Source organism: Sorex araneus, chromosome X (assembly GCF_027595985.1).
Source record: "Sorex araneus isolate mSorAra2 chromosome X, mSorAra2.pri, whole genome shotgun sequence".
Taxonomy (NCBI): Eukaryota; Metazoa; Chordata; class Mammalia; order Eulipotyphla; family Soricidae; genus Sorex; species Sorex araneus.
Window position 1 is genome coordinate 269,916,111 of NC_073313.1, and position 24,720 is coordinate 269,940,830.

Sequence of the window (24,720 nt, forward strand, 5' to 3'; positions counted from 1 at the left end):
GGCTAATGTGTAGGAGTTGGTGGGAAGCTCAGTCTTCGACAGAGTGTGATTCCACCCCCTCCTAGGCCTTAATTCTGGGCCCATTACAATTCTGTGCTCCTCTCCCTGCAACATGCAAAAGATTTTTCCTTTCTTCGTTCAGTTGACACGGGTTTTCCCAGTGCCTAAGTAGAATCATGTCAGTGGCCCTGCTTTCCACAGAGGGAAACTCTGGTCATCTGGGAGACGGGCAACAAGGGTCTGGGCAAAGCTGGGAGCCATCTGTGTCCTTCCCGCGGAAGCTGCTGGGTCCCTGCTCCGGGCCCACTCTAGCAATGGTTTAGGGCTTTTGCTGTAAGTTCCTGGTGGTTTGCAGAGAAAACTCCTGAAGAGGGTGTGCACTGTTCCAGTCTCATAGCTGCTGAGGGTCCCCACTCCCGACAGTGCACTCTCAGGCTGTGTAAGGTGGCCACCCTCCCAGCTAAGCCAGGGCTCACATCCAGTCTTCCTCTCCAGGAGCTCTTTCTTCATTTGACCAGTTGCTGTGCCAGAGAGGTTCCTCCCAGAGAGGGAGGAAAATAGATGAGTCCTTCTCTGGCTCTGGGAGTGCCCATTCTGGTTCTGAAACCTGGAAGCCAACCCTAGGATTCTATTTTGTACTGGGAGCCCTGGCTTAGCTGGGATTGGAATTCGTTGGTCTTCTCAGGACAGCATCTTCATCTTCCCTTTTTGTTTTGGGTTTTTGGCTCCACCCAGCAGTGCTAGGAGCTTACTCCTGGCTCTGTGCTCGGCGAGCACTCCAGGCAGTGCTTGGGGGACCATACGGAGTGTCGGGGATCAAACCTGTGTCAGCCGCATGCAAGCAAACACCTCATTCATTTACTATTGCTCCAGCCCCTTTCTTCCCTTTTTTCAAAATATCCACTCCCACCCGACTGTATAGTCGTTCATGTGGTATCTCCTGAGCTCCTTGTAGTCAGCAAGCCTGACACTGGAGAGACAAAGGAGCCCACAGAGGCATGAGGACAGCAATGGCAGGGCTGGCACAGGGCATGGGGACAGCTATAGCCCGAGAAGTCGGCAGCCCCGGCTCTCCTGGCCACCAGTCTCCTGCTCCTTGATGCATGTCTTGAGCCACAGACACCGTCTTCCCAGAAAGCCCGCCTAGGTGCAGTGACTCCACACTCCACACGGGACATGAGGTCAGTCTCACGAGCCTCTGAGCAACTCTCTGGGTACGGGCAGGAAAGCAACACGGATTCCTCAGAAGTGGGGACGCTCTAAGGCAAGGTGCTTCCAGGTGTGTGTTTATGTTAGATGTATGATTTCATCTCAGTTGATTATATGAAACATCTAACGTACACTTCGCAGGCTTAGTATAACATATCAGAGATTCAATGGCTAAGAACAGGTACTACGCTCGATCTTAGCCCAAAGGCTAAGTGATACAACACAGATTTAAATCCCTCCCACAGAGATGTCAGAAAGAGGCAGATGAACCCTAGTCTTTGTGCTTTTTTTTTTTGGTAGGGGCGGGGGCTGTCCAGCAAACCCAGTGATGCGCAAGGGTGACTCCTCCTGGCTCTGCACTCAGGAGTCACTCTGGGCAGTGCATGGGGAACCATAGGGGATGCCGGGGATCAAACTAATGTCTCACCTGTGTAAGGCAAGTGCTCTGCCTGCTGTACTATCACTCCCGTCACTAGCCATCGTACTTCTAAGAGAGTGTTCTGGCTCTGCTCTTTTCACTGCCTGACTTTAGACTAGCTACTTAACTCTCTGGGTGTTGGTTTGTTCATCTCTGAAAATTGTGGAGGCTAACACTGACCATCTGAGGTGGCAGTGATGATGAAAAGAAAGAGCCTGGAACACTGTCAGATCTCAAGTAAAGTGAGCTTCTCATTTTATCTCCCCTTCCTGGGCTCTATTATTAATGGGCACTTTGCCGTTGCAAAAGCCTCTTTGTAAAAATCACTGATGAGAAGGCCACCAAGAAAAGACAGGGAGTGTGTGCAGGGGGACAGGTCCCTTTCAGAAGAAGTGATGAGATGTCAGGAATGATTGGAAGTCGTAAATGTGTATGTGAAGTTTGGAACTTGAGGGGGTGACCCTAGAATTCACCGAGTGCACCTTTAATTGGCTTTGACAGAGCTTCCTGTATTGACCAAATAACACAGAAGAGATTCCCCGCTGGGCCAATGGGGGTGAATCATTTAGTGTATCTCCATTTCAATGAGTTAATCAAGATAATTGCCATTTTTCCTGGATTGTTGTCTTTTCTTTGCAATTAACGAGGTCCTTGTTTAGAGAAAGGGACTTAACCAGCGAACTCTAAAATTGCTGTGACATTCTGGGTGCAAACTGTATTTAAAAAATCTATTACACATCTTTTTTCCTTTGGATTCGAGCACTGTGAGAAACGGGCTTGATCATGCTCGAAAGAACTTTCGGCTCAAGGATTTAAGTTCGTTTGTGATGAAGAAAGCCAAGGGGCGGTGGGGCCAAACTGAGCCAGTGTGAGCTCCAGCCACAGACGGACTTGGTTGTGGCCCCAGGATGGCCACGCACTCACCGCAGAACAGTGAGCCAACAAGCTGTGGCCTCAGTTTCTGTCTTGTAAAAGCGATACCACCTGCCGCCTTCTAGCATTGTGGTGAGGATGAGATGCAGTAATGCATTTTCTGCTCAGGGAGCCTGGGTTCTTTCTCACCTCCTAGAACTATCAGTGGCTACCACAGTCAGCATTCTGAGTTGTCTGGAACAGGGCTAAGTCCACAAAGCAGCTAACACTCTAAATAGAAGAAGTGGTGTTACAGAGCCTTCTCTGCACTGCAGCTCACCGGGCGAGGGACAGGACTCAGGGGTGTAGTACAGAGGCGTTGTGCACAGGACAGCTGGGTTTCATGCCCAGCACCACATCGGCACCTGCGCATGAAGCTGGGAGAAGCCCCAAAGCCAGACAGAGAGAGAAAGAGAGAAAAGTTTGACTATTTATGTCTATATATCGTGTTTGAGAAGGAAACAAGCAAAAACACTTGTTAAGTTTTAGCCACAAAACATTTAAAAAATGTACCTTATGGGAGGTGGTATTATGGGAGGTACCCTTGAGAGCCCTGGGACAATTCCTTGAGATATTTGGTCAATAACTTATTTTTGTTAAATATTCAAAGTTTTAATTTTTTTTAGGTATTAAAACTCTTCCCATTTTCAAGTTATAACTACAATCTATTTAACTTCGAAAAACCACCCGAAGATATGGGTTTTGATGATTCGGAAAAATCATTCACACAGAACTCCTCCTCCTTGCCATATTTCTGGGGTGTTGCACAAAGCAGTTTGTAAGAACTGTTCATCTACATTGCCTGCCTGAGCTCTGCTGGGAAGGATCTCAATGCTTCCACATTCCAGGGGTGGAAACTGAGGCCTAGAGAGTTCCGGGTAAGCTGGAGCAAGCTCAAGAACGTGACTCAAGAGCTCATGTCTTTTCCGCTAGCCCAGAATCCTTCCTTGGAGCAATGATGTGGAATATGAGCATGGAGGAGCCCTAGTGGCTAACGGCTCATAGACCTCACGCCTACCATAGTCAAGTACATCTATGGTTGTACATGCAAGGCACCTACACGCCATCAATTCACCTCTAGGCCCACACTCATCTCCCAACATGGAGCAACAATGGCTTCGTCTCATACTTACTCGTAAAACGTCGTCCATCCATTTTCATTGCTCTTGGTTGCCAGCAGGCCTGAGTTGCCATGGTAGGTCATCATGGCCAACTCGTGTCCTTGTGTGGTCACGCTCCTGAGTGCACTGTTGGTGCCCATGGTCACCCAGTACACCTGGCCATCTGGGACCACGAGCCAGAGGGGCATGCCAGTGGAGTCTCGCCGGATGTTCACCATGTTGCCGTTGTTGTCAGTGATGAGTGTGACATCCCCCTCGCTGGTGTAGGTGAAGTTGTACAGGTAATCCCCTGTGGGCAGGCTTTGGGTATAGAGGTGCTTGCCACTGGTATCAAACAGGTAGAGCTCCTGGTCGATGGGTGAGGATAGCTCATACATGTTCTGGGTGTTGAGGAAAGGCTTGTTCTTCCTGATAAACCGGATTCGGATGTTCCCAAGGTCTGCCACATACAGTTCACCATCAGCACACACGGCCAGGGAGGATGGGGTGTTGAGCTTCGCGTCCTTGGCATAACCGTCGTCTCCAGAGAAACAGTCACAGTTGGCATCATTTTTACAGTCACAGCCACTCGGGGCCCCAGCCACCAGCGAGATCTCCCCGCTGGTGGTGACCTGCCGGATGCGGTTGATCTTCTTCTCATCAGTCTCTGCGATGTACAGGACCCCGTTGTGAGAGACAGCCACTGCGGTGGCTGACTCCAGGGTCGCGTGGATGGCCACCTTGCTCAGCAGGAAGTGGTCGATGCCGGGAACCTGGCAGTGCATGGGCCTCCCAGCCACGATGCGCACCTGGTGGTTTTCAGAGATCTGCAGGACCACGTTGTTGTCGAGGACGTAGAGGGAGTTGTCCATGGGGCTGACAGCCAGGTCTGTGGGCCACTCCAGGCGAACCTGCCAGCGGAGACATGGACACTCAGATGCCTGGCCAGGTGCCCACCACTCACCACCACTGAGACCTCCCTCAGCCCTGCAGAGACCAGCCACTGGCCGTGACTTCAGCCCACACCCCCACCATCACAGTGAAACCACGGGAGCCTCCCCTGAGCGAGCTGATGGCCTCCCTTAGACTCACCAAATGCAAAGAAGGGGATAACAATGACAAAAACAACAACAACAACAACAACAACAAAACCTGACAGCAATCAAGCCAAAAAGTAGTGGGCCAGCAGACAGACTTGGGATTCCGACAGGCCTGGGCTGGGGTCCAGCCCCATGACTGGGGAAAGTGACCTTGCCTTTCTGAGCCTCAGTGCCCTCATCTGTGAAGTAGGAACCGTGACCACATAGCGTATCCGATCCACAGAAAGTGCATAAGCAGCAGCAGCTAAGGCCACGGTAAGTGTGGCCGCCGAGCTAATCATGGGGGAAGGCAGGAAAAGCAGGGAGGTGTGGAGAGGCTCAGGACAGACAGGTCTGAAAGATAGACCCTGAATTCTTAGAATTCTTGGACTGACACTGGCAAGGCTCTGGGGCTGCAAGGACAAAGCCGTCGTTACTCAGGCCAGACCCAGGGATTTTCAAACCTGGCAGCTCTCTCATAGACCCTGTGGGTATCTGGGAAGCATCTGTGCTTAAGTCCCACTGCAGGCCATTAAACCTGACTGCCGGGTGTGGGACCCGGGCATGGTTCCTAATGTTTCCTCAGTGATTCTCGAGTGAGCGTGGAGCTGCTTTACCTCCGTGGAGCAGAACCAGCAACGCAGGCCTCTCCAGGCAGCTGTCGGAGGACAGGCCTTCCCCGGCCACTGAGGCACAGTCTGTGCTAACCAGGCTGGCAAGCCTGGGCTAGAGAGAGGTCTGGGACCTCGGTCTGCTGGCCTTCAGCAGAACTTGCGCCTTTGGCTGCATTGAGGACGCGGTTTACCCTTAACCCATTTCATGGCAACACTAGCTGCATCACACCTGCTTGGGGGCCTGTTTGTGGACTCTCACTGCCTGTTACTTAGATGGAAACGCCTTCCCCAATGGATACACAGTAACAGAGGGACACAGAGAGGAGGCTTGCTGGGATGAAGCGGACTGTGGTGGGCTCTGCCCCGGGTCCCAGACACCAGCAATGCAGGAGCAGGACCAGTGCCTGGGCTCTGTGCTCCCAGTCAGTGTTTCCCGAGGCTCCGGATCCCACTGGTGCCTCACATGCAGCGGCCTCGGCTCCCATCTCCAGGATGGGCAGGGCCTGCTGCCTCCCTGGGCGACCCAGGAGGGAACAAGCACCGCCTATACTGAGCTCTCGGTGCCTCTCGGCAAACACCTGAGGTGATCACGTCTCAGAGCCAGACCCGCAGGGACAGAGGCTTTGGGTCCGGGCCTCGCCTCCTGGCCCCGCTTCACAGTGACTCTGGGTGCAAACTTCTTAGGTTCCTTTTTGGTTTGATTTGATTTGGAGGCCACACCAGTGGTGCTCAGGGCTTACCCCTGGCTCTGTGCTCAGGGATTCTCGTGCGGTTTGGGAGATGACATGGCGTTCCAGGGTCAACCGGTCGTGTGCAAGGTCTTACCCCTTTAATATCCTTGAATTTCTTTTCCCATATGTGAAAGGAGGTAATCAAAATTTTTGTTTGCTTGTTTGGGGGCCACACCCAGCAGTACTCAGGAATCATTACTAGCAGGGTTTGGGGGACCAGATGTGGTGCTGGAGGTTGAACTCAGATTTGGTCGACTGCAAGGCAAACACTGTACTATTGCTCCAGCCCCAACAGGTAATAAATATTGCACAAGTAGTAATCACAAGGCTCAAAGTAAACAGTGTGTAAGAAAGCTTTTAAAAAAATAAACTACAAAGGGAACTGTATTTACCCTGGGCTGGGAAATTTATGGCTATGATTTTATTTAAAAATGTTCATCTCCCCATACCTGATGGGACCTAGAACATGACTTTGCATTTATAAGTAATGTGTCTTGCACCAAGTCTCAGTCTCTTTCTGTAACGTGAGACAGATAAGATCTACTCGTGGGTCGGACAGACAGTGCAGTGGGCAGGGCGCTTGCCTTGCCTGTGGTCGACCTGGGTTCAATTCCCAGCAACCCCCAGAACTTCCAAGAGCAATTTTTGAGTATAGGGCCAGGAGTTACCCCTGAGCATCACCAGGTGTGATGCTCAAAACAAACACAATAAAAGATCTACTCTAGGGCACCAGGGAGCCACCAGTCTGTCCCGACAGCGCCCATCACAGAATACCCTGCAGGGGAATCTGCAGCCCTCAGAACTGAGAACTCATCTCCCCTCTGTGTGAAATGTCTCATTGCTTCCTTAGCAACAGAAACCCATTGCTGAACCGCCCAAGGTTGGCTCCAAAGCCGCCCTCTGGGGACTCTCCCTACTATGTGCTTGGCAGTGCCCTGCGCCCTGGCACACTGCCCGCTTATTCTCAACACAGAAGCCTCTCCAGGCTGTAGCCCATCACCTCCACTGTACAGAACTGCCACGTGAGGCTCAGGGTTCCCTTCCTGACACTCTCTATGGAGACCCAACCTGGCAGTGACAAAGGTGCCCTCAATCCATTCATCAGAAGCTCACGAGAACATACTGGAGGTGCAGGTGGCCCGGTTCCAGGACTGATGGCAGAAATCCTTGCCCCCTGTGGTCACTGTCTGGAAGGACAGTGGGCCAGTATCTGTGTCTTCAGAGAGGAAACTCAGGGGCCAGAGCAAAGAACAGTGGGTAGGACACTTGCTTTGTGAGGAGGGGACCAGGGTTCACTCTGGCACAGCATAGGGTCTCCCGAGCCTGCCAGGAGTGATCACTGACCACAGAGTCAGGAGCAAGCCCTGAGCACCACTGGGTATGGCCCAAACTTCTCCCCAAGAAAGAGGGCACTTTAGGCCTGGGGTTCAACCCTGCCATGGGGGGCTGCTGCCTTTTCGGGCCTCCTCCCTTCCCCAAGTCTCCCCATCACCCCTTCGTAACTGATGGTGAGCTTGCAGGCACAGAGCTGCGTGCACCCTCCCACGTGGCCCGTGGTCCTTACCTGAGAAATGTCCATGACTGAGTCGCAGCTGAGGGGCCGTGCCGAGGTGAGGTCGTTGGAGCCCAGCAGGGTGGAGATGATCCCATTCTGATCGATGCGGCGGATCATGGTGCCGTCCACGAAGTAGATGAGCCCGGACTTGTCCACCGTGATGCCTGCGGCGGAGAAGCCAGAGCAGGGAGGTCAGCGAGGGGGGCGCGGCAGCGTCTCTGCTCATGGACCCTGGAGGTGGCGGCTTCTCCAGTTCTGGCCCAGCACATTCATTCCAGAGGCCTGGAGCTAGGACCAAGCTCTCCTGAGTTCCCAGCAGTTTCTTCCCACGGCCAGAGGCAGAAGTTTCCTGCTGGGCCTTGGGAAAGGTCCCGTGGCTCCACACAGTGGGTTTCAACACTGGTCTATGGGCCCATGTGGTCCCTCAGGGGGGTGGGTAGAAGGGTGGGGAATATCTGCTCCAGGGGCCCCTTAGTCACCTGCTAGAGCTCACTCATGTCTTCAGGGGGTTGCTAAGCCCCAGAGGGAGGAAGAGGGACTTGCCCCAGTACTGAGATTGGGACTTATCAACTACCCACCACTGAGACCTGCACTTGTCAGGATCAAGTCCTGGTTTTGGTAACAAGTTTGATCTCCCCAGAGAAAGTCCTGCATGTTTGCTACCCGACTGTGCTGGTTCCTTGGTCCTTAGAGAATCACGAAGCCTAAAAGGAGTCGATCAGGCCTGTGGGGAGAATATCCATGAACTTCACTTCTAAAAGTGAGGCCTCAAAGGGTGTCTGGATTCTGATCTACCACCTGGTCTGTGTGCCTAACCGGCCCGCCCTGCGGGTGTCCTCCCTGGCCCGCTAGTAACCCTGGGCAGGGCACTGTACACTTTCTCAGCTGCCCTGTGAAGGGCTCATTCCCAGTCCACACTCTTCCCTCTTGAAAGCGTGTGAGAATAATCTGGGAGCTTGCTGGGACATGCCAGCAGGCCGGTGCCTCCAAAACTGCCAAGGTCCTTTTGATGGGAGCCTTGGGTGGGGATGAAAAGGCAAGTTGGAGAGAGACTTTGGAAAATCAGGGCTTCTTCCCAAGCCTGTGTTTCTGAATCACCTGGATTTTCTTCCGACCGTTCCTTTTGGCCTCTCTCACCACCAGAAATAGTCCTGCGCGGTGGCTGAGAGTGGTGCCAGGTGAGCCCCCAATCCCAGGGCAAGGCTGACCTCCAGCTCTCCTCAGAGTCCCCTCCTGCACCCAAACCAAGGCCGCTCTGTGCTGCTGCCAACCCAGGGCGGATGGCATATGCCCTCCGGGAACACGTGATCTAGAGGGGCAGACCGGAGGGGTGCAGGGAGGGCCATGGTGGGAAGCTGAGACCTGTATGCTTGGGCTAGAATGAAAGGAGGGATCTGAAGGCAGAGGCGGAAGCACCTCCAGGTAAAGCTCGGTGGTCTGACCTTGGCACTTGAGCCCCGTATCAGTTTGCTCACCCAGGAGATAGACGGGGCGCACAGCATCTGACCTGCGGTACTCACGCCTCATGACCGACAATCATGAGAATGTGACCGGCCAGTTGTGGAACATGGTCCTTGCTCGGGGCTGCCACAAGCAACCACTGGGGATTTCATGGTGAGCACCTGTGGGCAGTGGCTGCTTCTAAGGCTGCCCAGGGTGGGAGAGTGATCCAGGGGAGGACCCACCCGTGTCAGTGCCCAAAGCCTTTCTGTCCCCTGTCTGGAATGTGAATGAATCCCATTGTTCAGGTCCCAGGAAGGTGTTTTCTTGTCTTTCAGATTCTGTCTTTTCCCTCCATCTGCTAGGAAGAATGGTGCTCAGTGTACAGCTGCGTTTCTTGTTTACCAAGTTTTTGCACAGGCTCATAGAAGCGATCTGTCCCCTGATGAATCACTTCATTCCCTCCACCCCCCTTTGTGTGGTGCTAAACAGACAGGCATCTTTCCCCGCCCTGCTGCAAAGTGCCTGCATATGGCAGCTCCCTGGTCATTTCTCCAGCTTAATGACTGCCTTTTGGGCAATTTGGCTGCTGCTGCTGCTGCTGCTTGTGTGTGTGTGTGTGTGTGTGTGTGTGTGTGTGTGTGTGTGTGTGTGTGTGTGTAGAGAACACTGTATGCAGAACAACAGAAAAAGATCTGGTGAGAATAAAACTCCTCAGAAAGGAAAGGTACTAATTCTTAGAGGGTGAAAGACCTTGAGAGGGGTCTCCAGGAGCATTTAGCTCATTCTGCTCAGTGAATGATGGGAAAACCAGCCTTGAGATGGGGGACACAGGGGCTGGGAGGGGCAGAAGCCACTCAGCAGTGCCCCTGTCCTTCTTGGCTACTCTCTTGGGATTGGGAATTCATAATTAGCCACGGGTGCCACAATATGCACCTCTCAGAGTTACCACGTGATGAAGCATACGAGGTCTGACCCCAGTAAAGAGTGTTACATCATAGCAGGACTACGGAGAGGACTGAAGCTGCTCCACTGTCCTGTACTAAACAATGATCACAGCAACCACCATTGAGAGGACATGGTGTGTGATACTGTTAGACGAAGAATTCACATTCCTGACAACATTCCATCCATGCCACATTGTGTGATATAGAGCTCCTGGACTCGCAGATGAGGAAAGGGGGCCTTGAAGAGGTCAAAAGACTCACCCACAGGCAGTTAGTAGGGGGCAGATTCTGGGTTAAGACACAGGACTGCCCACTTTGGCTAGTCTCCCATTTGATTCCCAAGTACACGTATCTGGCCTGGGGAGGTGGTACAGGGCGTATGCAGCCTTGCCTCGGCCCAATCCGATCCCCAGCACCACACAGACCCTTGTTCCAGGCACCACCAAGTCTGATTCTGGAGCATCACCAGATGTGGCCTTGTGGTCCTGGCACTGCAGGGCTAGAGCAGCATTGCACCTTTGGGGCCTGGCATTTACTTAGCCAGCCGGGTTGGCTGGTGGGCCACTGAGATTTCCTTGGGAACCTCAAAAAGACTGAAAGTGCATATACCAACCACTTTTACAATGATTCTTAGCGGAACCCTGGGTCTAGCAGAAGCTGTGAATTCTGACATGAACAACAGAATCACTCATAATATTTTCATAGGCTATTAAACAAAAGATATTACTTTTGACCCTTGGAAAGATTCTTGGCGTGGTATGGGTACCATGCCCCCTCTTCCATTGCCCAGGGCACTGCGGCTGACAGGGGAGGCAACTGGATGTAGGGCCTGCAGCAGTGACTGTTCTGCTGACGGATGCTTGGAAGAATGTGACTGCCCTCTGCAAAGTTTTTAGTTGTCAGGAGCCTAGACCTCCCTTGGCTCTGGACCTGGGGTTCTGGACCTCGCTACTTCCCCTCTCAACGCCCATCACTTACTCTCCCGTGTCATACTGACTGACCCATGCTCAGGCCTTATTTGTCTGCTAGAGAGAAAGTGATCGTGTGACCACAGTATACCACAACCACAGCAAATACTTGTGTACCTGTGAATGAAACGTTATGACTGTGCGCAGGAAGAGGTGCACTTGTTTGTTTCTAAGTCAATGTGGTGATGCTCAGGGCTTACTTCTGGATCCACACTCAGGGGGTCACTCCTGGTGGTACTTAGGGGATTGAATGTAGTGCTGGAGGCTGAGCCCAGGTTGGCTATATGCCAGGCAAGTAAGCGACTTACCTGTGCTACTATCTCTCAGACCTGTACCAGGTTTGAAGGACTCAAACTTGAAACATGCAATTAACCCCTTTTACCACATGAGTATGTGCAATGAAGATATACTGCAATGATTTCATAGAATAACAGGAGCGATAATATAAATGCCTAACAGCAGGGAATTGGTGCATGATGGGGCATCATTTCGTGGTATACTAAATAGTCACGGAAAAGAGTATTCATAAAGAATGACATAGAGAGTGACATAGGAAACGTCATGGGGACAATGACAGGGACAATGCTCACAATCAATCCTCTAGGGAAAAAGCAGGCTGCTGAAAGAGTTTTCTTTTGATTTTGATTTTTAGTAACCACAAACACGCACAACTTAGAAAGATGGCCAGGGAGAATGGACTGTGACGATTCCTGGCAGGCAGGCTGACGACAATCATAGCACCTTTCTGCTACGAAATTCTTGATAGTCTCCAACATTTTAATTTTTTAATTTAATTTTTAATTTTTGAGGCATGTCTATCAGTTAGACCTGGCTGCCATCAAAGGCTGCTGACGGGTTTTCAAGAGCACAACCTTACCCCTGGGGTTGGTGAGTGTGGCTTCAGTGGCTTTGCCGCCGTCCCCACAGCGGGTGTCGTCAAAGGGCAGGCACTGGTCCCCTGTCCCTGCCACCACTTCGGCGTTCTTGACGAGGTCCTTCACCACCACCGTGGACTTGATCTTGAAGACCCGGCGGCTGTTGGTGTCAGAGAGGAAGACGGCCCCGCTCATGGGGTCAGTGGTCAGGTAGTACTTGTGAGCTGGGCTGTGACTGAAACACAAGGGCACACAGGCGTGAGTGTCTCCCTCCTTCCCCCCACGCAGCCAGGCACGCAGAGCTGCGTTCCATGCAACCCCCGCTACAGGGCGTGATGGACCAGACTGGTTGAGGGCTCTCCACCTTTCCTCACCCCAGCTACTGGCATGACTCCCCCTCCGACCCAAATGTTGCTACAAACGCCGATGATTGTGACACCCAGTCGCATGGCATGGCCACCTGTTTCCTTGAAACAATTTTCAGTAAGACTCATCAACAGGTAGCCTGGCAATCCAAGCCAGAAGCAAACACACCTGGAGAGCTCGAGTCAGGAGGCCTTCTCCCAAGGGGAGAGGGATCCCAGCTCAGGGGCCTGCGGAAAAAACCTTGGCCAGGCCCATTTTCGATATCAACACCAAGTCCTTCTGAGACCCTGGGGAACTAGCCAGGGTCCTTGGCAGCACCCGCCTGCAGGTGGATATAAGTGAATTACTGGATATGCTTGTGATTTGTAGCAACACTCAGGTCAACACAAACAGAAGAGAAGAAGGAGGCTCTGTTTCTTTATGCATCAAGGGAACATCAAGGGAGCATCAGGACCAGGCGGTGCTCTGGGGGAAGGGGCAGAGCAGGACCATGCAGAGGCAGCGTGAAGCACGGCAGACCCCCCCCCCCCCGCCCCAAACCCACGGCAGGACGTGCAGGCAGGCCCCGGGATCAGATCAGCCCGGAGGTGGCGGCCTTGGTGGCACAGTGGTGGGCACAGCTGCCTTCCAGATCAGCCTGGGACAGCTCTGACACGTCCCAGTCTGAGAGCCCTGCAGTCCAGTGGCCTCCTGTAGCTCAGGTGCTTTCCCTCTGCTGAATGGGAATGCCGCCAGCTACCCTGCCAGTGTGTCCGGGAAACCTTACCAGAGAGGACGGAAACTCACACAGCACAGAGAATCCGAATTGTGATTTTACTTACTAGCCACCCTGCCGTTACTGCTTCTAAGTCTAGGCCTCGCTAGACCTTTCTGGAATTTGAACTTCCAGAAAGTGAACTCACAGTTTCTAGGCATGGTTTGGCCATTACTGGCCCTCAAAATTCATCTAAATGTGGGCAGCCTCTTCCCAATTGTTGGGAGTCTGCCACATGATGGCCTGGCCCTGGGCATTTTCATCAGATGTGGGGGACACACTGTGCCTGCAGTTTGGGGGTCTGAGTGAGCTTGTGCCTCGAGAACCAGAAAGCAGGTTCTGGGTCCCGGGCTCTGGAAATGTGGAAATGTGACCAGAAAGCAGGGGCACTTCGCTGATGGGCAGGAAACAGAATCTAAAGCGTCTAGAAAGATGCCCTTTTACTTTGGTCGAGCCTGCATTTGGAGGGGCGCCTTTGAATCAAACTGTGTCTTACAGGCTGAAGGTCCCAGACGCCATACAGACTTTGCACAGACTCTTGGGAGTGTCAGGGTCTCTGAAGACCTCCGCATGACCTTGGCTGCCCTTCATCCTAACCACCACGCTTCAGGCCCGCGTCTGGAACACTGGTCACTTCAAACTGGGCCAGGCTCTGGCACCAAGACTTTATCTCTGATTTTCTCTCCCCAAGTTCAGCCAAAATGCACGTTTTAAAAACTTTAATTTATTTTTTAAATCTTATTGAATCACTGTGAGATAGTTATAAGCTTTCACGTTTGGGTTACAATCACACAATGATCAAACCCCCATCCCTCCACCAGTGCACATTCCCCACCAAATGCACATTTAAAAAAACCTGCAGTCTTCTCAGCCTTGTAACTTCTCAGTCTCCCTCTCAAGTAAGGGGTGCTGCTTCCCCTGCCACGCCAGGCTCCCTGGACCGAATCCAAACATCAACACGCCTCCCGTCCGCTCACTGCTTTCCTCCCAGAGCCCCTGTTTCCTGTGGGCAAGTCCGGCCCCACACTGGCCGCTGGTGTCTGCTGCGCGCCCTCTTCCTGCCTCTGCCTGCTGCCTGCTCGGGGAGGCCCTGGACTCGCAGGACCCACCGCCCGTCTCCAAACAAGCCCAGACCTCAGCACCCCCGACTCAGCAGCCTTCCCAACTCCACGCCTGCTTCAGCTGTCGGCTCAGCTGGCGCCTGGTCTGGCCTGCCGGCCCTGTGCAGTGTCCATCACTGCCTATAGGTCACATTTCCAGAGCCTGGGACCCATCTTTGCTCACTTCTTGGGTCACCCTTAGGGGATGCACTGCACCTGCTCTGGGAGTCCAATCTCATGGGAAAGCTTTGCTCCCCCCTGGCGTGGGGTCGCCCCCATCAACACACACAGGCACCACATGGAACACATCACCTTGCTCTCCTCATGACCACCACTGAGGTAGAAGCTTGGTGGGCGGGGGAGGGGCATTCCTAAGACTGAGCTTGGGAGAGGTGACGTGGGGCCATCAGGACTGGAAACACGCGAGGCAGGTGGGTGCTCCACCTCAGAGCTGCGTGGTGCTGGCTCGGGGCTGTTCCCACTGCCCCACGCTGCCTGGCAATGCCTAAGAAGCCCCATTCCTCAGCTCCCAGGGGCGTGATCCTGCGAGGATCCTTCCAGATCCTACTAGATCCTTCTGTCTTAAGAATATCCCGAAGCCCCTAGAGGCAGGCAGCGGCCCTGTGTGCCTGGGCTGGCACTGGAGCAGAGCAGAGCAGAGCAAGTCGTCTAGGCAAGCCCCTGGGACTCAGCAGGGTGACCTGGACGTAGGCCCAGGGAATGCCAATGACCTCAGAGTGAGGATTCAGCTCCACGTCGGGGGTCACTGGGAACCTCCGAGAAAGATGGCTGCCTGCGGGCGGAGAGGGCCTGGACGTCTGGGTCGTTATCTCCTCTCCAGGAGACGGAGACCCGAGGAGGTCGGGAGGGCATGGCCCGAGAGCAGGGTTTCCACCGGGGAACGGCTGGCACATGTCCGGGGTGGAGAGGCCCACAGAGCGGACGGTGCTTGCCCTGCATGCAACAGCTGCAGGTCTCCAGAGCACTGCCTGGGGTGAGCCTGAGTGCACAGCCGGGAGCAACTCCCCAGCACTGCTGGGTGTGCGGCCCTCCAGACCCCAATGATTATAAAAATAAAAGTGCAGATTTCATTTTGGCAGTTCCGAGTGTGGCAGGCGAGTCTCCGCTTGGAGCAGAGGACGCGATGCCGCTCGGGTGCCAGGAGTGGCCGGACGCCGGACCCTCGGGCAGCGGGAAGGCTCTGGGCCTGAGCAGGAAGGGGGCTGAGGGTCCCGTCCTGAGAGCAGGGCTCAAGCCTGACTGTGCTCTGACCTCCCGCCACACCCGACCTGCCTACCGAGCAGGGCTGAGAGCAGATGGGCCCAGAGGAGACAGGCCCGGTCTCACTTCCTTACACATAAGGAGGTGACGTGAGGCAGAGGGCACACGCACCCCTGCACTCAGTGCCATGACATCACGCTCGCTCTGTGCGTCCTGTGCGGTGCGGACACTCCCAGGCAGGAAGCCTGTTAGCCCCTGGGTGCAGGGCAAGCAGTGACCCTCAGTGCAGCAGCTCTGTCTCCCACCAAAGAGTCTCGTTGGAGGCAGCCTTGGCAGAGCCCCAAGGGCAGAGGGCAGCGGCCAGGTCTCCTCTCCCACCCTCTGAACAAATGACCGCACTGCTTTGCCCTCCACTTTCTCCTCTGAGAAATGGAGCCAATCGCTCTGCTTCTGAGGGCTATTGACGATGCAACGCGACGTGTCGGGCCAAGAATGTTACTCTGCAGGAACGGAGAGTCTGTTCCATAGAAAGAATCAAAATGCCCCCCGAGTGACGGCTGGTCACATTGGGAAGTCTCCAGAATGTTTATGCTACTGCATAATGGAAAAGCCAAGCACGTCAGAGTTAATGTTGGCCCGTTTGATTTATTTCTCGGGGCAGTTAAGGTCCTGGCTAAGAGTTCACATACATAGCGAGTTTGGTGGAAGCTCGCGTCCCAAAGTACCGCTGAATGCAGGCGGCACACAGCTCCTGGGGCCCCACAGAAGGATCTGTGAGGAGGCAAGGATGTTCTTGCCTGAATGCATCCTCGAAGCAAAAGGCCCGGGACACTGAGGCCTCCACGAAGGAGCACGCCCCGCGTGAGATGTGGGCTGACAAAAGACACACGTGAGCTGGGGCCGCTCACACAGACCTGGGCTGAGACTGACACGACTCCTGGGAGCCAAGCGGCAGGAAGTACTTCTGATGAAGACAACACAATTTTAGAAGTTCTCGAGTGTGCTTCTGACATTTATCTGCCAGAGAGAGAGGAGCCGAGAGAGGAAGGATTTGCCAAAACCAGGTGCCAGTTAAAATCCGAGCCTGAACTCAGATATTCAATGTCATTTAGAAAATCCAGAGGCAGAGAAGCAAAGCCCCTCCCGCTCCTAGTTCGGTTTAGTTTAGGAATGTTTTAGCCCCTGAGGGAATCACCAATGCCACGTCCACCAATGGCGGAGCATCAGAAGCAAAAGGCGCCCGAGTCATGACTCGGCCCAGGTCACAGATGGTGAAGCTGGAAACAGGATGAGTCAGGTGAGCCACACAGAGCCCTGTCAGGTGGGAAGCCCGGCCTCCACTGGCCCCCCGGTGGCCCCTTGGACTGCAGGGCTGAGAAGAGCTGAGGCCTGTGGCCTGAACGCACCCCCCAGCTCTCCGGCAGCTGCACCTTCTGCTGCCCTCACCCGGCATGGTCCAGGCACTCACGAAGCCAGAGAAGCATGAATGCAAATGTGACCCTTTCTCTCTGACTTTTCACCAGGTCCAGAGGTCCTCAGAGCCTTCAGGTCCTTCAGGTCAGCCTTCTGCCACGGGGCTCGCCTGGAGGACCAACAGCCCATGGTGCCCATGGCCATGCACGGGGCTCAGTGCATCCCTTGTCCCTCGCCTCTGCAGGTCAGCACAGCAGCGGGGCAGCTGCTGCATTCTGCTAGAGAGGCTCAGGCCCTCGACCTCCACCCTACCCTTAGTAATGACTCCTCTCACGGCGAGCGACTGTCCCCGGCCACTTCCCGTCGCCCAGGCTTCACTGGCCATGGGACCACCAGGCAGAGACACGTGCAGCTTACCACAGCACATGCAGCAAGGCAGGGCGGGGATGGCGCGTCTCCGCCGGTTGGCTTACCTATGTCTGAAATCTTTATTTCTGACAGAAGACGGGAAAGCAGGGAATAGAAGAAAGAATGAGGTGTTAGCAGCAGGGTTAGAAGCATGATTAGCAGCCTGAAAACTTGACAGCTGCGGCACTGAACAACACCGGAACCAATAAAGACTCAGCAGTCCTGACACTGATGTATCTGATCCTGGATGTTCCTTGTCAGTGAGCTCACTGACGTGGCCTGGCTTCCCCGCACCCCGCCCCGGGCTGCCTGGACAGTCCTGCGCTCTCTCCAGGACTAAGACAGAGAGTCCCCAGGCAGACACGCTCCTGGGGTACAAGTGTTCACGACACCCCTCCCCCAGTCGGCAGCCCTGGCGGAGGCCAGCACCTCATGTCACAGCGGGTGCAGAACTGGAGGGCTAAGACTAGCCGGGCACAGTGGCACAGAGCAGCGGGAACATCAAGATGCCAATCTAGCGGCATGCCTAGTGTTCTTCCTGAATTTCATGTCCTCCCTCCCTCTTCACCCTTTCCCACGGTCTCTGCCACAGCCACGGAGGACCTGGGAAAAGAGGGTCTGACTGGAGAGCCGGAAATGGAGACGCAGAGGGCAGACGAGCTCGTGCAAATATGGTCAGCTCCTCTGCCAAGGGGGGCTGGCCCCCTGTCCCTTCTGTGCCCATGCCAGAGATGGAGGTGGGGAGCAGGGGTGCAGCAGCCTCTCCCCTTGAGGGTGTCTGTTGGGGTCAAACCCACAGCGAGGGCAAAGGGGCAGAGGACACCGCTTCTGCACCGGGTTCTCACTCAGTCTCATCTCTCACTTGCCACGAGGTCACTCTCCGTGGGCCTCACTTCCAGCGGTGGCCATGCTTGTGTGTGTCTGTGTTGGTGTTTATGTGTCTTTGTATGAGTGTGTGCCTGTCTGTGAACATGTAAGGTATATGTCTGTGTGTGGTATGCTTCTGTGTGCCTGTGTCTATGAGTATGTGTACTGTATGTGTGCCTGTACGTAAATGTTTAAGCGTGCATGTCTCTGTGTGAGTCTGCCTCTATGTGCATCTGTGTGGATGTGCATGTATGTGTCTGTGTGTCTGTCTCTGTGTGAGTGTGTGGGGGGGGGTTGCGAGAGGGGTGGATACTAACAATGCCTCCTGAGGCTGTGAGAGCTGTTGGCCCAGCAGCTAATCTCGCTCACCTGAGTGTCTCAGCAGGCGCTGACCCCAGGAAGTAACCTAACAAGTCCCCCGTGGCTGCTCTTTGCCAGGCCAGGGCTACGGGATGACCTTCTGCTTACAGGTCCTCTGTTCTAGAAGCCGCACGTCACTCCGCCAACCTCTGATCTCTTGATTGATTTTCATTCCAGGGCTTGAGCCCAGTCAGAGCGTCACACACTGCCCCCCACTGAGGCCTACTGTGAAGGGCAGTGGTTAGAAATCACTCAGAGGGGCCAGAGTGATAGCACAGTGGGCAGCGCACTCGCCTTGCATGCAGCTGATCTGGGTTCGATCCCTGGCATCTCATACGGTCCGGAAAGCACTGTCAGGAGTAATTCCTGAGTGCAGAGCCAGGAGTAAGCCCCGAGCATGGCCGGGAGTGGCCCCAAAAGAAAAGAAGTCGCCAGAAAACTGTCCAGCCACTGCAGGCTTTCTCTTTGCTTCTCTCAGAGAGAAGACTGTGCTTCTCTCACCCTGCTCACACGGAGCCGCTCAGGAGACGAGAGCAGGCTCCCCTGCTGAGTCAGGGCCTTCCCTCAGCTTGGGGCAGCTGCAAGCTCCGGGCCCTGACATGTGTCCAATGGCAGGCCAGGCCTGGTCGCAGGGGCTCCGGCTGAGTGGTGCAGCCACCCCTTGTCCTTGAAGTGCTCATGGAGCCCATCCCAGTCTTTGCGGTGCTGGGAAACAGTGGGAAGACTGAAGGAAGGTTAGTTCTCGGGGCTGCTCTCGGCCTTCTACCTCATTTGAGGGCGCCTGCCAGCCCGAGAAGGCTTGTTTTCACGGCACAGGCCTGGGGCAGCAGCGTCTGCTTCCCGAGCGCCCGGCCCAGGGCCCTGCCTGTGCGCTGCAGAGAGAAAGTCCCGGAGCCTGACGGGTGGACACTGCCTAGCTCCGTCGTGGGACGGGCAGCTGGGCCACAGAGTCCTGGGGAAGGGCGACAAAGGCTCCCTGCGGGCACCTACCTCAGCTCCAGGATGTTGGTGACGTTGCCCGAGGGGAAGATCCTGCGGATGTAGTTGAAGTCGCCCACGTAGAGGCTGCCGTCGGAGCCGCAGGTCAGGGCCACCGGGGCCAGCAGCTTGTTCCCGTCAGCCAGGCCGTTGCAGCTGGGGCAGGAGATGCTCCTGCGGCGCCCGTTGCCCATGGTGCTCCCGATGACGGGGGGCTGCTGGGACACAAACTGGTTCTCCCCGTTGCCTTTGTGCAGGATGCCTGGGACAGGGGCAGAGGCGTGGGCTCACCCAGGGCACAGGGAAGGGCCCTCGAGCCGCCTCCACTGCGTGAGAAGCTCAAGGTCCCCCGGAGTCCCCCTAAGGCTGCGGAGTGCGGGGCAGGCCACAGGTTCAGCCCACGCACTCTCACGGCACTGCACGGCCCTCCCGCCCCACCCCCACGTGACCAGGGGACCAGCGAGGAGACGCCCGAGGGCCCACGGACGATGCAAACAGAGGCGCCCCCTCCTGAGCCCACACTCCCTGCACTGTGTTTACATCTCCACTGCAGCTGACTCCTTGGCACACCTGCTACACTTCTAGTTTCTTTTCATTATTCTATTTTTCTTTCTCTTTATTTGGGGGGTGGTGGTGGGGATGACACCCTGTGGTGCTCAGGGTTTAGTCCTGCCTCTGCTCTCAGTAATTGCTCCAGGGTGCTCAGAGTTTAGTCCTGCCTCTGCTCTCAGGAATTGTTCCTGGCGGTGCTCAGGGTTTAGTCCTGCCTCTGCTCTCAGGAATTGCTCCTGGGTGCTCAGGGTTTAGTCCTGCCTCTTCTCTCAGGAACTGCTCCTGGCGGTGCTCAGGGTGCTGGTGGTGGGACCTGGGTTAGCCGCACGCAAGGCAAGTGTCCAATCTGCTGTACTAATCGCTTGGCCCCTATTGATTAGCTTGTGTGGGGGTCCTGCCCAGAAGCACTCAGGTCTCACTCCCGGCTCTGCACTCAGAGACCACTCTTGGCGTGGTGCTGGGAACTGCCCCCGGGTCAGTCACATGCAAGGCGAATGGCCTGCCTGCTGGACTCTCTCTCGAACCTTCCTTTCTCTGTAGACGGAAACTGTTTGGGGAGGGTCCCATTTAAACTCTATCTTTCCCCTTTCATTCTCCTTGGTGAGCGGCACAGAATGAGTCTCAGAGCAGGTGCCAGTAACTGTGCAGACGTGCCCAGGGCATGCACATCCCCCTGTTACACCGAGGCAGAGCCCGGGGCTGGTGTCTGTGCGCCTTTGCCATGCCAGTGCCCAGCCGATCTGGCACAGGTCTGTCCCCTGCTCAGCCCCCGGCCGGCCGCCCAGCTGTGCTTGACACAGTCACATCTGGCGAATGCCTTTTCCATGCGATTATCTTAAGCAGAGTTACAAATCTTGATTCTATTGTAAATTCTAGATATAGGTCGTGAATCTCTCCCCATCCCCAGCCTTGGTTTTTGGAGGCGTTTGCATCACCTGTAGACCACTATGGACCAGTGGTCACAGACCATGCTCTCAACCCTGCAGGGTGGATGCCAACCTTGGGGTGAAACCCCACAAGCTCCGGATGTCCGGCCCTCCACTTTGGCTTCTGCTGCTCCTTCCCTTTACTCCCTTCCCTCAGGCACTCACACCTCCTCCTCCAGGCCGGCCTCTTCTGCTTCTGCACCACAGCCCATACCCTGTCTTTCTTGAGTGCTCTTTCTACCACCTCCAATGCCATCTATGCTGGTCTAACACACCTTCTGAGCCTCAGTTCCATTCTCTCAAGGCCACTAAAGCTTCTGGCTGGAGAGGCTCCTCCTCTGTGCCCCCAGGACGTCCCAGGCTTCCCTCTCTGGGACCCGTGTTCTCAGCACAGCGAAACAGCTGGGTGACCTTGGTCTCCCATGAGAGCATGAACTTGGAGGACTTTTCACACACCCAAGGAAAGTGGGGAGGCAAGCACAGGTCAGCCCCCCTGCCCAGGGACCCTCCTGACAGCCCCCTCGACTGCTCACACTTGAGCCCTCTGAAGTTCCTGGTCCAGCTGGCCACAGACTGAGCCTGGGTCACGGTCTCCGGAAGTCACTCACCGCTCTGGATGTTGAGGGCGTGATGCTTGTCCAGGCTCCATCCCCCCAGCCTGGAAGCATCGAGCTCGTAGCCCTGCAGCACGGCCGTCCTCTTCTCCCACAGGATCAGGTCTGGGCAGGACTCGTACTCATAACCCACGGACACTGCGAAACACAAGCCGAGCAATCCAAGAAAGGCCCCCAGTGCAGATGCAAACAAATCTTCTCCCAGCCGGGACTTACACGCAAGCTCCCTACTTATCTTTTAGAGTCGCAGAGAGGGAACCAGGCTTATGGGCCAACACAAAGCTACCACAGCTATTTAATATTCTTTATCGTGCAGTCTGAGAGAAAATGAAGCAAATTTACTGGGTGATTTATTATTTTTAAATTAAAAAAATTTATTGAATCACCATGAAATACCCAATCATGAACAACTTTGTAGCTGTGTTTCAGTCATACAATGTTCCAACACCTGAAATTTATTGGCTACTTTAAAAGGGTCCAAAAGAATTGACTCAGGGAAATTATCTGGAGAGTGCAAGATATGTTAGGCATCTAAATAGTCACGGTAGAATTGATAATGAAAAACTGGAAGTAATCTAAAGCTTCAGAAGAGATAGGGGTTGAATAGACCAAAGGATGGTTTGAACACCCGCCCCAGGAATATTAGGAATTCTCACAATCACAAAGAATTATGGTTCTGAGACCGCGTGGTTACATGAAACGATCATGGGTGCTGCTGCTGAGCTGAAAATGCTGGCTCTATGCCATGAGAGATGTGTCTTTTAAAATACCATCCGTGAAGAAAGGAAATAGACTTAGATGTTAGAAGGTAATCGTATTTCTTTCTAGAAAAGCATATGAGTTTATTCCCATTTATCGTCCATGTATCAAATTGTTATTAGCAAGGTTGGCATTATTTTATAACTAAAACACTCCGGATAAGCGCAAGGCTCACTCGGGGCCCTCTGTGAGTTGCTTTCATCTCAAAGCCAGAAAATCCTCAAGGTGGGTTTCACTTTTCTTTCACGAATCCCAGCCTCCTTAGCTCAGCCCGGGGTGACAGGCACCCTGAGCTGAGTTTGTTAAAGGCCACATGTGTCTGCTCCACAGGAAAGAGCCAGGAGAGACCAGAGGCCATCTGCCACTTGCCCTTTCTGAACAGACCTTGCTTCCAGGGACAGGGACTGACCAATGTCCATCCTTCCAAATCTCTTGGGGCCTGGGAGCATGAGGGGGCTGCCCTCATGGCCTTGACTCCCCAAACGTCCTCCTAGTCCTCTCAGATTCGGGGGGCGTGGCCCCCTGCCCTGGGGTGACTGCCAAGTACAGCTTGCTCTTCTGATCTTGGGGCTGTGGGGGTGGGGCAGGGGCAACAGAGGCAGTTTGGCCAGGGCTGGGGTGCGGGGCAGCAGTGACTAACACAGCTTTACTCCCAGGGGACTCCAGCGGGGTGGGAGACCATGCAGTCAGGGTGTTTCTGGGGCATCCTTGACGTGCCCCTGCTCCTCAGGGCCTCTGTGACCTTCTACGGGCAGCACGTGAGGATCTTTCTGACGTACAGGTGGTCCTGAGGGTTCCTGAGCCCAGCAGACTCCTACTTCCACTCCTCTTCCCTCGTTTTCTCTCTCTCTGCCCACAACATGGCTTCCGCTCTGCTTCCTCCGGAGGCCTCAGGGGAGCGGAAACGCCAGCCAAGTTCCAGGTTTCAGGAAAAACTGAAAGCTGGTGGAGGATCAGCCCCAAGGGCTTCTTTTTTGGGACCCTGATATGGAAGCTGAGATGACAGAGCCCTGGACTCCTAAAAACAGCTTCCACTTCTTTTCTGAATGGGAAACCAGACGAGGAGCCGACTGCTCTGACTGGAATGAGGGAGCGAGCAGGAAGCACTTCCAGAAAGGCCACACCTTAGCTTCTGCACCTTGATGAAGAGACCAAGAGCCCCAGGTCCCTGCACCCCTAGACTGTGCTCCACTCAGAGAAGACACACATATACCGGGGTTGGTGTTCTGTGGCACCAGGACAGAGCCCAGGGCCCCCCCACCTCAGGACATGTGAAACCTCATCTCCAGCCCTGGGTGACTCTACCTCAAAGGGTGAGTTTCAACCCAGCCTGTGGGGGTGGGGCAGTGTCCGGGTGCCCCTATCTACATGGCTAAAGCTTCTTCTAATGCATCACACAACCACTCAGGGCTTTCCAAGTGGCCCGTCTGGCTTTCTAGGCCATTTAAAAGAGCTGGCCAAGTGTCAGGACATTCTTGCTCTCTTTGAGTCATGAATGCTCTTCAAGGCCAACACAGCTCCTGGGGTGTCTGAGCACCGAAAGGAAAGTTGGTGAACAGGTTCCAGGCCCTGTCTTTGGGCCCAGGAAGGGAACTTACCGAAGGCTTCCGAGAGCCCGAACACCTTCTGGTTGTAGACATCTGTCTTGTCCCAGATGAAGTAGTAAGACAGATCAGGCGCGGCAGCGAACCACTTCCTGAAGAGCCGGCCTTCCACCGCCACCATCAGGTGCACCTTCATGAGGTTGAAGGGGATGGTGGGGTGCGTGAGGCTGATCCTCAGGACGGACTTGTAGCCTGGGGTGCGGCTGCTGAGGTAGCTCAGCTTCATCTTGCAGCCAGAAATGGCAATTTCCTCCTGCAGAGCCTGGGGAGAGAGACCAGGATGAGAGTCAGTTGGGGGACGGGGTAGGAAGGGCAAAGTGGGAGCAAGAGCTAGGAGGGAGGAAGAGGAGGCATGGGGTGCAGAGGCAGAGGAGGGAGGGGAAAGGGAGAAGGCCTTGCAGGGAGAGTGAGGGGCATGGATGCTGGGGCCACTCGGTGTGGTCCCAGTTCAGGCACAGACCGAAACTCTCCAAGCCCCCACAGGACTGAGGGTGTGAAAGGCAGCTTGTGAGACATCGAGCCAACAGCTGCTCCTGGGGCTGGAAGTCCATGGCGACCTTGTTTGTGGCCCCCCGGGTCATCATGGGGCTGGAGTGCCCATCCCATGTTATATCATGTTCCCAGGACAGGGAGCCACTGTTGGGGTGCAGCGGGAAGACCCTTTCCCCCGACTTATGTGGCAGCGGCCTTGCCAAGGGCTGTTTCAGCTTCCCAGATGGTCCAATGACCTTCCCTCTTCTGCAAAGCAAAGGCAGACTCTGCCGTGCAGCCTGACACAGTAGGGTCTACAAGAGAACCCTCGGCAAGTGGCTGGAGCATCTGCACACAGGCTCTCAGCACCCTTGGATGTGAGAGGAACCACACTGGTGGCCCTTTTGTCCAGGGGGTACAAGATGGAAAGTGTGGCAACACCCAGGACTATCATCGGTTCTGTGCTCTGGAGATGTTAA

At 54.7% G+C, this 24,720-nt stretch overlaps 1 protein-coding gene across 6 annotated transcripts in view; it reads right to left on the reverse strand.

The window, feature by feature from the left end:
• TENM4 (teneurin transmembrane protein 4) overlaps positions 1-24,720 on the reverse strand; it is a 708,342-nt gene that overhangs the window by 35,417 nt on the left and 648,205 nt on the right. For all 6 annotated transcript variants that reach the window (XM_055123102.1, XM_055123103.1, XM_055123101.1 and 3 more), the window contains 7 exons: positions 23,765-24,032; positions 21,402-21,545; positions 19,328-19,577; positions 17,176-17,196; positions 11,851-12,083; positions 7,628-7,782; positions 3,673-4,550 (listed from right to left, as the gene is read on the reverse strand). In XM_055123102.1, the coding sequence (XP_054979077.1) occupies positions 3,673-4,550; positions 7,628-7,782; positions 11,851-12,083; positions 17,176-17,196; positions 19,328-19,577; positions 21,402-21,545; positions 23,765-24,032 (1,949 nt within the window). The remainder of the gene's footprint in view (positions 1-3,672; positions 4,551-7,627; positions 7,783-11,850; positions 12,084-17,175; positions 17,197-19,327; positions 19,578-21,401; positions 21,546-23,764; positions 24,033-24,720) is intronic.